The sequence below is a fragment of the Pinus tabuliformis genome, chromosome J, assembly GCF_031772625.1.
Source record: "Pinus tabuliformis cultivar Carrire ecotype Pingquan chromosome J, CPIR1, whole genome shotgun sequence".
NCBI lineage: Eukaryota > Viridiplantae > Streptophyta > Pinopsida > Pinales > Pinaceae > Pinus > Pinus tabuliformis.
In genome coordinates, this window is record NC_142295.1 from 1,407,909,658 (window position 1) to 1,407,922,602 (window position 12,945).

Below are 12,945 nucleotides of genomic sequence, written 5' to 3' on the forward strand. Positions count from 1 at the left end.
AAAAGTAAATATTTGTTTATTTAAATTATATTATAATAATAAAAAATTATAAGTTAATTTTTTATTAATTTAAGAGAAAAGAGTATATAGAGATGTTGTCAAAATAGGTAGTCTCACCTCGACCGGATTTGTTAACCAAAATGTTTACCATATGAAAAAAATACAAAAAGGCCTCTAAAGGCAAAAGCCATAACCGATTAGGCCATAGGTACCATAACACAACTAAAACAAAAAATACTCGAGAAAGCATACTAGTCAAAAGAAGTAATGGATGCAGGGTTATCTGGGGTAGTTCCAGGAGGCGGTGGAGGTCGGAAGTCGCACTGGACGTGCCCTTCGAAGTGCACCATCTAGGTCTCTATCTTTTCAAATTTCTCTGAGAGCAGATTCTGACCTCTCCACACCACAACTACACACTCCCTGAATTGACTCTGGAAGTAGTGGAGTCGCTTCAAGGTTGCCATCTGCAGTGCATGTTCTTCTCTTTGGATGCATTCAATAGCATCCATTCGATTATTTAGATTAACAATGAGGTCTCGACAACTTCCCCACAACATTGGTGGTGGACTTGTCCTTCTTGAGCTTTAGATGCTCTCGAGCCGCTTTTCACTCCACCTTGACGTCCACCACCCCAGCTCCTCTGTCCATGACTGTTCTTCATGTCCCCCTGGCTCATCTCCTATTTGCCACCTCTCCTAACGCCTCCCCCTCGACAGACCCCCAGTGGTCGTCCACCTTGTGACCTGCTGACACCTCGCCATGAGCTCCCAATCATTTTGCCACCATGGCGAGGCAGAGCCAGAACCAACACTTGGGCGAGCAATTCCTCAGTAGCAAGAGGACCAGAGGAGGAAGCCTTCTGCAACAGGGTCTTCATGGCAGTTGACCCAGACAAGGAATTGCACAGAGCTTCCAGCTCCAAATTGAACCCCACCGACCCACACTCGCACCAAACGAAAATTACCCAGAACACAATCCACCGAATGTCACCGTCTTCCAAGCTTTCTCCAAGAAAATGGCGTCCTCTGGAGTTAAGCGGATTATTACCAAATTGGAACAGAAATTTGAAGAACTTCCACCCACAAAATTCGACAAACCAAACTCAATAACAAGCCCTCCTGGTTTTTTGTTGCGGATGAACAGGGATGCCACGAGGGCGGGTCAGATGCCGCTGCACAAAGAATGAAGGCCAGTCCAACGACCGCCACCATCTTATACCACTGCTTCATTTCCAATTAACTAGTGGAACCGAAGCAGGGACTCTCCATACCTGAATACGCCAAACACACTAGAGAACACAACTCCACAAGAAATGGAAGCCTCCATCTTCCCTATGCCTAGCACTCTCCCCAACACACTGCTAGAGCTCTCTTCCCACAAAAACCAAGTTTACCAGCTCGTCATGCCTTTCCGACCACCAGCCTATCACCTTCCTCCAAATGCAAATGCAAACACAGATGAAATTCCCTGGGATCACCATTGCTCTGTCATATTTCACACCACCACCCTCGACAACATTCTCAAGAATGCTCATCACACACTTAACCACCCACTCCAATGTACCACTCCCCACGACTATTAATGTCTAAAAAGCCCAGAAAGCCCATACCCCCACCTCAAACATTTAAATTTAATCATATAATAACACAACCACGTGTTACCGCTCCGCACCCCATCAAAAAACTATAATAAATATTTTTAATTAACAAATTTAAAATTTTATTATCTAATTCTAACCTAATATAAATGTAAATTTTTAATTTTAAAACTTTTCTAATCTTTAAAATAAGTTTTATCAAAAGTTAATATCATAAACAAATATTATAAATTACTCAATACCAAAAACTAAAAATCATCCATGCTAATTTATGAAAAGATTATAAAATATTTTTATAAATAAAAATATAATTTAGTTTAAAATAATTTTATGTAAATTAATTTAATAAAATTCTAACTTTAAATAAATGAAGAAAAATATAAATTAATATAATATAATTTTAGTTATTTAACAATTCTATGTTAGTTATATATAACATATAAGAAAATGAGTAAATCCACATTTTTATTTCACTAAATGGGTTGAATAATTTTATGTTAATTAATTTAATATAATTTCAATTTTAAAAAATTGAATAAATTTATATTAATTGATTTAATAAAACACTTTATATATGTTAATTAAGTTTAGTTTGGGTTTGAAAATTTGTCACTTAAATAATTCAAATTATGTGGAGATCATACTTGTTTGAGAAAGTGTAAGTTAAATTATGACGAAATTACATTTTATCTCGACTACACCAATACATACTACACCAATACATACTCATGATTGGATTTGTGTCGAAAACATTTCTAATTGATCACCATAAATTTACCAAAAAAAAACATTAACAAACACCAAATCCTAAGAATGTGATTAATCTAAAAAAAACCTTTATCTACCTTATCACCAATTACTCAATATCCCATAGACATACACTCTAATTAATTGAACAATTCTATATTATTTAACAATTCTATATTATTTAATTTAATATATTTATTTAAAAATGACTAAATAAATATCCTATCTCAATACATACAATCTTATAATCTAATTTTTTAAACACTGAGCAAGGTAAATATTTCTAGATTCTTGTTACATGCTTATTTCACCTTCTTTCTTTTCAAATATATTTATTTATCTTATAAGATTGAAACGTATCTTTAAGTAAACCATTCATCCATGTATTTGGATGCAGTATAGGAAACTGAGTATATTTTAAACATAAAACAAACTAGAATACCTTGAATTAAAGATGCAAACCATTATTTCAACTTGCATACTACATATGTAATTTAGTTATATGTTGTCTAAACTTTAAAAAAATTACAATATATCGCAGAGAAATAATGCACTTTAGTTGGATGTTAGTCAAATTAAAAAATTAGGATGTATTGAAAACAATGATATGCAATACAATGCTAGCGTTTCTCTAAGGAATATATATATGTTTATGGAATTTTATATTTATTTATTTTTTAATTTATATTAATATTTTTTAATATTATTTGAATGATAAATTATATTTATATATATGTATATATTATTTTAACGGTAAATAATATTTTGTTCAGGAAGATAATCAAATTTTATAATATAAATTATCAAATAAAACAATATTAATATATTTTAATTTCTTATTAAAAAGCATGACATGTATTATTGTTTTTTTTCTTAATAGAATAGTTAGGAGATTTATATTAATAAAGTTGGATTAGGGACCAAAACCCTTACATAGCATTTCCATTACAAAAGTTATGTAGTTCAAAAGGTATGCAAGAAATCTACAGACTTAGTAGGATTGAAGTTCGAGATTATCCTAAAAACATTATCACCATAAACCTTATAAAAACTTCCCATAATGTAGTAAAATTTACATAGTAACATGGAAAAATATGATCATAATTTGATGCAACAAAACAGAGCATCAAAACTAGGTCAATTAGGCCCCTTAGGGCCATCACCCTTGAGACAACGAGTTTTCTTTCCTTTGACAATTGTGTTGGTTGCATCAACACCCATTGTCCTTGACGCAATGTCATTCCCAATAATCTCTAGAGTCGTTATACACTTATTAATGGCACAAATGTGCTTCTGAAGGTCGTCCACTGTTTGCTCCATGTTTGCTTGTTGAAAAAGAAAATTATCCTCAAGAAATAACTAGAAATACATATGTTGAAACTCCACCATGTCTTCCAATTTCGATATGGAGACGAGCAATGTATGCGAATCGTGCAACAACTTAACTAAAACCAGGTAGGCCTCAATATTTTCAAGGGGCTTAAAAGAATTAGCCATAGCAAAAACAAGACTGGACACCCAATTGCACTTCCCAACACAAGAAAGAGGAACTACAGTGAAACCAACAATAGTGTGAGACTCATTTGCATTATGGAGAGGCTAAATAGGCGATATATAAAAGGGGTCTCCACTAACACACGAGCCAAGCTACCACCAGAAATATGAATCCATAATCCAAATATTGTTTCAACGAAGGAATGACAGAGCATAAAAGACATCCATATATTCTTATTCTTGTCTAAGGCGTTCCTCATCACAACCGAGGAGATCCAAATCACCTTCCACCAAGTGGGGCGTAAATGGATTAGACACCCCTGTTTCAAAAAGTTCAAAGAGCCCAAAAACTTGTGATTCCAATTAATGAGACATGACAAGAAGTAAATAAGCATGAGATTTGAGAATTGTCGTAGATCAAAGTTGAGATTTTCAGTCACCTTGCAAAGGGAGGAATTAATAAATTCCCACATACCCATCCTTGAAATGAGAGTGGAATTAGTCGTGGCTTTGAGCCTTTGATGAGTGTTTGTCCAAAGATCAAAATGATGCCTCTTGGGAATGGCTAAGCCCAAACTCTTATTAATATAATTTTCAAGGTTCATAACTAAGGAATAGGGCAGTAGCGCACAAGGTTATTCGTTTCAATTTTCCCTTGCCCCAAATTGGAGCCTTTTTTGGCGAGCTCATTCTCTCCTGTATTCAATTGCATGAGGATATGATAAGGTTCAATTTTTTCAAATTGTGAGGCATAATTGATCCCTCTTTGTGCCAAAGGGAGAGATGAGGAACTTATCAAACCTCTAGCCTTAGTCATTTTTCAAATGACGATAAAAGAATATCCATAAACCAAGAGATTATGAATTTTATTTTCTATGGCCACCTTCAATCCTCTCCATAGTGCAAGGAACTCTGCCATGTTGTTGGTTGTTGTTCCTAACCCCCATGCAAATTTGGAAATTGTTTTTTCATCAAGGCTTATAAGAACACCTACCACTCCTACCTCCTTGATGACATGTATTATTGTTCTAAATAAAATCAAACTTTATTATATCCACTATTAAATATAAACAAATTAATATATATTTAACTTTATATTAGTAATAATCTCGGTATTGATAATAATTTTTGCATCTCAAATATGTAGATATTATTACACTCTTCCAAAAGTTTGGACTATAGCAATCAATTTGTTGTTGATCATCAATAGTTAACCTCTAACTTATATGCTTCACAAGGGTACCTATCACATCCCTAAACAACCCACATGAAGTAAGGCACTTTGTGATCTCTAGGCATGCAACATCAATGCCTTTCCAATTGATGGTGTGACCAACTCGATTGTATTTGAGTTGGACTATGCTTCACAAGCTTCACACTTATTCTTTTGTTAGTTAATTCTTTAAGTGAAGTATATATTACACTTAACCAAGTTACAATGTTCACAACATAAGATAATATACCTTGCGACAATTCCAACAATATCCCAAAATAGCACATAAGAGATATATGGAAAGTGGCCCTCAACCTAACACCTAAAGTAAGATATCAATATGTTAAGAGAGATGTTACTCAAAATTGGTTTTACAGATTGAATTAGTATAACAACAACTCGATTCATCAATCATTTGATACTACCAATTGAAATATATAGGAAGAAGAATGTGACATTTTGGTTGAATCTGATACATATATTCTAACCCATTCCCCCAATTACAACACCCCAAGAGGTAGAGCACGACACCCTGCCCTTTTGAATCCCCACTTCGTGGGTAGGAGCCTCCTATTACATATATAGAAAACCCCAAAATATGTCAAACTACCTCTATGCAAATATAAGTGTCACACGAATCCGTCCATATGATGGAATGCCTTGCACACGTGATTTGGCCCTAACAATGGTGTTGTCTCGCTTTTCAGCTCGATCTCAATGAACACACGTACCTCACCAGCTTGAGGGTCCATTAATACCCCTCTTGCAGGTTAATACAAGACCTTGACCTAAACATTATTTTTTCCGGGGAAAACGAGCGCGTAATTTATATTCATAAAATGAAAAAAATTACATGTTGTAGATGCTAGAAAGCATATGCAGATAGCTGTCCATGAGAAGGACGGAACAAAATAAAAAACAAATAATTTACAAAATAAGTCGCAAGCCTAAACTTTTCGACCCTTTTTCTTTTCCACTCTACGCCAACCCTGTGTGTCAGGAGAGGGAACAATGATAGCCTGCATGGACTCCAGAGTGATCACTGGTGTTTCCTTGTCGGATTCAGATCCTTCCGAACCATGAGATCTTTTGATACCACCTACATCCAGCTGAGGATTTTGCTGTATTAGATTTTGGGGAGCTTCCAGATGAGGGTCTGGGGAGATATCATTTTGTGTACCCTGCTGTTCCATATTTGTGTCGGATTCCTCTTGATTAACTGCCTGCTCTGACAGTGTGTCCTCTTCTTCCAACGGATTCGTGTGCTGCCATCCATTGGGCTTTTTTTTCCTGTTCTTGTTTCCTTTAGGATTCTTTTTGACCAGGGGGCAAGAGTATTGGAGGTGTCCTGTTTGCCTGCAGCTGCGACATCTGAAAGCGGTGTTTTCATAGTCAAGGGTCTGAAGCCACTGTGTGTTGTTGAAGTTTAGTGAGATATGTTCAGGCAGCCCCTGACTCATGTCCACTTCAATGCAAATTCTGGCGAAGGAGAAGATTCCTCTGCAAACTCTGTCCTCATCCATTTTTATGAATTTCCCTAAGGTATTCCCAATGGCAGCTAAAACTAAATGATGCCAGAAATGTAATGGGAGATTATGAAGCCTCACCCAAACAGGCATTGTTGTGATTTTCATAGTGTTTGCATCAAAATCAGCGAACCAAGGGGTAACAAAAAGACCAGCATTACCCCAAAACCAAGGCCCCTCAGTAATGATACTATCCCTTTCTTCTTCTGTATGGAAGCTAACTATGAAGAAGCCTTTTGAACATAGGTGTATATCGCAGTCTGAAGTCCAATTGGAGTATATCCACTGATGTAAAGCATCGGATTTAGGCCAGTATCCATTGAATCTACATATTAAAGCAGTTTTGGTGAGGACAGAGTGAAGATCTGTTACCTCTGGCATTGTGACTTGGAGTATTGGGGATTCCAGCTTTTGATCTACTATATATGGACCTGGTAGCTCTGTTAGTATCACTGGTTTGTTCTGCATTTTTTCTTTGCCCTTGACTGCGTCACGGAATGAAGCTGGCGTCTTTGAACCGGATCCTTTGCATCCACCACGCAGCCTTAGGTTAAGAAATATGGTTGTATCTTGACAGATCCCATATTCCTGTAGCGTAAGGTGGTCCTGTAAACTACGACCTGCACAAATCAGGTTCTGGTTATTTGATGGTATTCCAAGTTGATGTTGTATTTCTTTTTTAAGCTCTTGTATGTTTGATCCCATACGGAGTCTCATGCAACGGTGGCCGCCCCCAGTTGATTTTATAAAGATTTGAATCCTGTTTTCATCCTGGAAGTGTGGATCAGCCGCTTGGTGGGGGAGCTTCTGTGGATTGGATATGTTCTGTGTAATATCCAATGCTCCCCTGTTTTTATTCAACTCATTTGTGGCATTCCCTGTCTCGGCTCCCCGCTCTAAGGAAGCCTCTGTGGCCTGCCCCCTTACTATTTTACTGGATTTTCTCTGTCCAAATGATAGCCAGGATGTCAATGCAGAGCTCTGCTCTATTTCGGTGCTATGAGCAGCCTGGAGCCTGGTGCCTACCTCTCGCATGTAACCCCCAGGGCGCGTGTCCATGGAAAGAGCAAATGCCACCGAGGGCCGCCCTGAGTAGTTGATGACATACAAGAGATTTTGAGACCACGCCTCCATTGCCAATATCAATGAGCAGGTCTGTTGTTTCATGGTAACCCTGTATAAAAACAGTTCCAAGAAGAGGCAGAGCATCACCTCCTCAGTATTTCCAAGGTCCAAAACTACCAGCAGGAAGAAATAGTCGATGCCCGAGACGGCAGGTGACCAGATCAGGAAGAGTGTCCGCCCCGTGTCCACCCCTGGACCCGATAAACCGCCGGGAAATCCCATCGCTACCCCCTGCTGCATACGATGGGCAGACAAAAGCCCCTTCTCAGACCCTGAGTCTCCACTGGGCGCATACCCTGCTTGACCCGCTTCCTGTGCGCAAAACAGACTGTGGAGGGGAGCCCGCTGCAGCCGTCGGTCCCCCAAATCCGTCTGATTCAACAAGCCACAAGGCGTCCATAGCCGTTCAGTTGGCCTGTGAAGCCATACCACCGAGAGCCCATGTGATAAATATAAACCAGAGTGGCCAAGCATGGACGATAAAGACGTATGGTGAAAACTCCTCCATTGCCGCCATGTATCCTGGCCGCCATGACTGCCCTTCAAGCCGACTAAGGGATAGAGCAAGGCGGCCATACCCAGAGATGCATTCTTGCGCAGTGTAAACCCTAGCTCCATCTTTTTTCGAAAATTTTCCCTCCTCTTATTGTTGATCGAATTACTTCATATTCATGATTCTGACCTAAACATTATTGTTGCAATACTTGTTTTAATTAAAACATCAATCATCATAATATACATCAATTAATTTACATCCCAAATCCATTGTTGCAACAAATAAAATAAAAATTTCTATTAATATTAATATTAATGTGGATAAATATATAAATTTATTATATCAAAAGTAGATATACACATCTAAATTTTAAGCCACATATAGAAATTAATAAATTAATTTTTATTAGAAATATTGTTAAACACACACATGGAGAAGACAGCACGTAAGATAAACGTTCATTGCATTTATTATTCACAATAATGTACATTTATACATTTCCCTGTGACCCTTGGTCTTCACATACCAAGAAGTCTCTTGGACTCTAGTGATCATTCACATTCCACACCAACTCTTGGTGGATTAGGTGTCCAACTTTCCCCCTTTAATCCGAAGGGGTATATAAGAGTCCAAGAAGAGAGATCTAATACAAAAATACAACAATGCATGATAACAATAAACTGAGTTTTCTCTCTGAGATGATGGCGTAAGGTGGGAGAACTCGAGGTCTCAACTAACCGATGTTTAAGGACGAGCACCAACACTAGAGCACTTAGTGGAGTTCTCATAACTCTTCCAAGTCTACCAAGAAGTTGAATTCTTCTGCTAGAGGAAGTGCTCCTTAATGCTTTGAAGAGGGAGACCTTCAACCTAGAAGAAGGGAGGTCTACAACCTGCGATGGTTTAAGAAAAGCCACCAACCGAAGGAACGCTTAGTGTGATTCCTGGAACTCTTCCAAATCTGGCAAGAAGCTAAAGTCTTCTACTAGAAAAAGTGCTCCTTAATGCTTTGAAGAGGGAGACCTTCAACCTGGAAAAAGGGAGGTCTACAACCTGTGGTGGTTTAAGGAAGACCACCAACCAAAGGCATGCTTAGGGGCTTTTCTGCCTCTAGCTATAACTTTGAAATTAGGTATGGTTACCTCTAGCTGTAGGCTTAGGCAACAAGTTTAGGTTGTGGCCCAGGCTCACTTGATGTGGATTTGAAGCTTGTAGATGACCATCAATTCCCCCCTTGTCAGATACAAGGTGAGAATATGAAGAGATCTCAATTGCAAGACTTTTCAATATTCGATAACAAATCATGTTGTATGAGCGAAATATCTTATTGGCTATTAAAGGCCATTGCCAACAAGCGATCTATCCAAGGTGAATCTTTTTTCTTGCAGGAGATATGTTTTTGAAGCATTTGTTTGAAGAATGAGTGTTTTGACCACAATGCTTGCACTAATGAAGATCAAAACAATGATCTTTCATATGGCCAACTCGGTCACAATGTTTTTTGGCATTTGACAATTTGTTGTTGTGGAGCGGGATCTAGAACGGGTGTATGTGAACCATCCTGAGGAAATCTAACACTTTGAAATTGAGATGAGTTGGTATAGTCTAGAATATAAAAGGACACATCCTTGTCATATCCAAGACTGGTTTTGTGCCTGTTGTTAACAAACTCTTCCCAAGGTCTAATGATGGGCTTAGGAAGTCCAAGTTGAACATGAACATTTTCATGTAAATTTGTTTCTAAAATTGGTACTTGATAGGGATCAACCTCAACTTTACTGACTTGATCACTTGTTGATTGATAATAGGGGTCAGTTTCAACCTCAAATAGAAGATTGTTCTGAACAAAAACGAATTCAGAATGATGTTTTTTATGTTGTAACTCATCTTGTCGTAGTTGTGATTCGAACTACAAAAAATCTATTTCTCTTATGAATTTTCCAAATAGATTTAAATGTAAAAAAGAGTGCCCTTACTTATTTTTAGTGTGTTGTCTGCACTAGATAAGAATAAAGTTCTTAGTAAATCTAATAATCCTTGAATTTTTGCCATTATTCAAACAATGGTTGAAGACTCCTTCGAATTCAGGGAGAAGGAACCAATGTTACCAATAACATAAAGTCTTACGTAGATATACCACGTGCACAATTTGATAATTTATGTCATTGCTTCCTTATTAGTAGTAGAACAATATGTGTTTGATGTAATTTTCATATTACCATCTTCAAAGCATTTCATGTCTTCCTTGAGGCTTTGAAAATAAGAGGAATAACAACTTTTTCCACATTGGCTATATCCAAGCTACAAGTTATCCAACATATTTATGTATGCACAGAGAATATGAACTCGTAATCCACCAGGTGGTATACCCACATTTTCAACCACACTAACATTCCCAACTTCATGCTCACCATTAAAACTGCATTGTCTATCAACTAGTCTAGGCAGACAGGTCTTTGGCGAGAATCATGAGAATCACTACTGAAAATGAAAATTACTTAGACATGTGGGTTCGTGGTCACAAGGCTCCATCAACTTCCAACAAGAGAAGGTTCCACTACGATGTCACCATATATTTAATGGGATTCTTTCCAACACACACAATACATTCATTTGACCAAATCATTGATTCAATGCAGGTGCAATACATCCGATTTAATAAATATAGCCAACACAGGTGCCAAAAGAGATTGAACACAGGTGCCAATGCAAATATAACCAACATAGGTTCCAATACTCAGGTCACTGTAGGTTCACCGGTTTTGTGGCAAATGCTAACTACTTGTCTTCAGATTCATCACCATTATCTAACGACAAATTCTCTATTGCCACAAAAGCAACTCGCACGAGCTTAATTGAATGTTTTTCCTATGGATTAGTAACCTTTAATGGGAAATCAAATCCATTCAATGGGGGTCGGTGAAAAAATTTATGGTTGCTCACTACAATGCACTTAGAATCAATGGCAACCTTTGAGTCCTCAAAAGAGGAAAAATTGAGCCCCTTAGCGGGCAGGTTTCTCAAAATGGTGGCAAATTATTCGATGTACAAACCTCGAATGGCCCTTGCACTCTATTGTGCTTAACAACACTTGCCAACAAATGGGGCCAGAGATTGGAGGAACAACGATATGGGGTGCGAGATGAGGCTAAGGCACTGGAGGACAACCCTGGCCTATGTAGAATCCCTTGTCAAGTTCTAGCCCTGAGCTATGAGTTCTTGAGACTTTTGCAGCATGGACAAGAAGGTGTTAGGACTTGGGAGTACACGAAGCTCCCCGAAACCGTGAGGATTACCTGTCCAACTCGATAAGACACACCACCTTTTTAATAAGATGGTATAAATCCTCAAGTATTTCTTGTGCAAGATCGTGAGCCTTCAAAATTCGTAAGACTTTACTGCTAGTGACCAAAGCAAAAATACCACCTCTCGACGCTGAATCACATCACTCTACCAAAGAGGATGGGCAGATGGGGCATCCTCGATTTGCGGCGATTTGGGCACGCTCTCCTCCTAAAATCCATATGGCATGGGATCTTCGGCACTGGCATTTGGTGTCAAGTAATTAATCAAAAATACTTGAAAAACATTGATTTCAAAGTATGGATGCGACTGGGCCATATTGGACAAACATCTGGCTCTGCCATATGGCGTAGTTTCACTAAGATCGGGAATACATTTCTCAGAATGCTTACTTGGAAGCTTGGCATTGGACATCATATCATTATTGGCCGCGACCACATTTGGGGACTGGTGGACATGGACCCTTTCCCAGATTCCATCATTCAGTGCCTAAATCGTCAAGGGATCTTCTTCTGGCACCAACTCATTGCTGCCTGGGTAAATAATTGCCCAGTATGGAAAAAATCATCTGATTTGAACCTAATGGGCGCTGTCGCGACTGACTGGGATAACATCCGGATTCATATGAGACTATCAGGTATCTACTGTGAAGAGGAACGTGACACGATTGCCTGGGAGGGTAAAATGACAGAAGACAATATTGAGGTCGCAGATACTTACAACAGACTCTGCTGCTTGCAAACAAACCATCTGGGGGATGGTTGGTTTGCCAAATTTTGGAGCCCACACCTCCCCATTAAAATCTCCATTTTTCTCTGGCTTGTATGGAAGAACAAAAATTTGACTTGGGAAAATCTTCAGAAGCGGAATTGGTCTAGCCCTGGATACTGTGTTCTATGCAGGAGAGCTGCAGAAGATAATTTACACCTCTTCATAACATGTTCGGAGGTCTCCATACTCTGGCAACATCTGGAAAACAAAATTGCTTTCTTGGTACCACTTTTTGGAGACATTGAAAACTGGTTGATATGGTGGAGCAACCAACATGGCCTATGACGCCTCATCCCTGCTATTTTCATATGGGAGATATGGAAGTGGCGAAACAACATAATTTTCAACAGCCACAAAGAACTGGGGACAGAGGTGCTGATGAAAATATTAAACAAGATCGAGGCAGCCTTACAGAATGTATCAATTCAAAAGCCTTCCTGATCACATACAAATCCTAAGATTGAATATCCGGTGGGCTACTTCGATGGAGCTACACAGGACCACAAATGTGGATGCGGCTTCACCTTATACATCCATCCAGAGCTGTCATACCATGTACACTGGGGGCAGGACTTGGCACTAACACTAAGGCAGAGGTAATGGCACTATGGGGGCTTCTGTGGTTCACCAAATTTCTGGACATACAAACCATTCATGTATTTGGAGACTCTAA

The 12,945-nt window shown here is 38.5% G+C and overlaps 1 protein-coding gene across 1 annotated transcript; it reads left to right on the forward strand.

Annotated features, from left to right (window-relative positions):
• Window positions 1-11,660: 11,660 nt before the first annotated feature.
• On the forward strand, window positions 11,661-12,557 carry LOC149232625 (uncharacterized). The gene has a single exon (XM_089381957.1). It carries the CDS (start codon window positions 11,661-11,663, stop codon window positions 12,555-12,557), a length of 897 nt encoding a protein of 298 aa, XP_089238083.1.
• Window positions 12,558-12,945: the final 388 nt, after the last annotated feature.

Excerpts from the sequence above, each read along its gene's own strand:
- LOC149232625 (XM_089381957.1), top strand. The coding sequence starts at position 11,661 with ATGGGCAGATGGGGCATCCTCGATTTGCGGCGATTTGGGCACGCTCTC.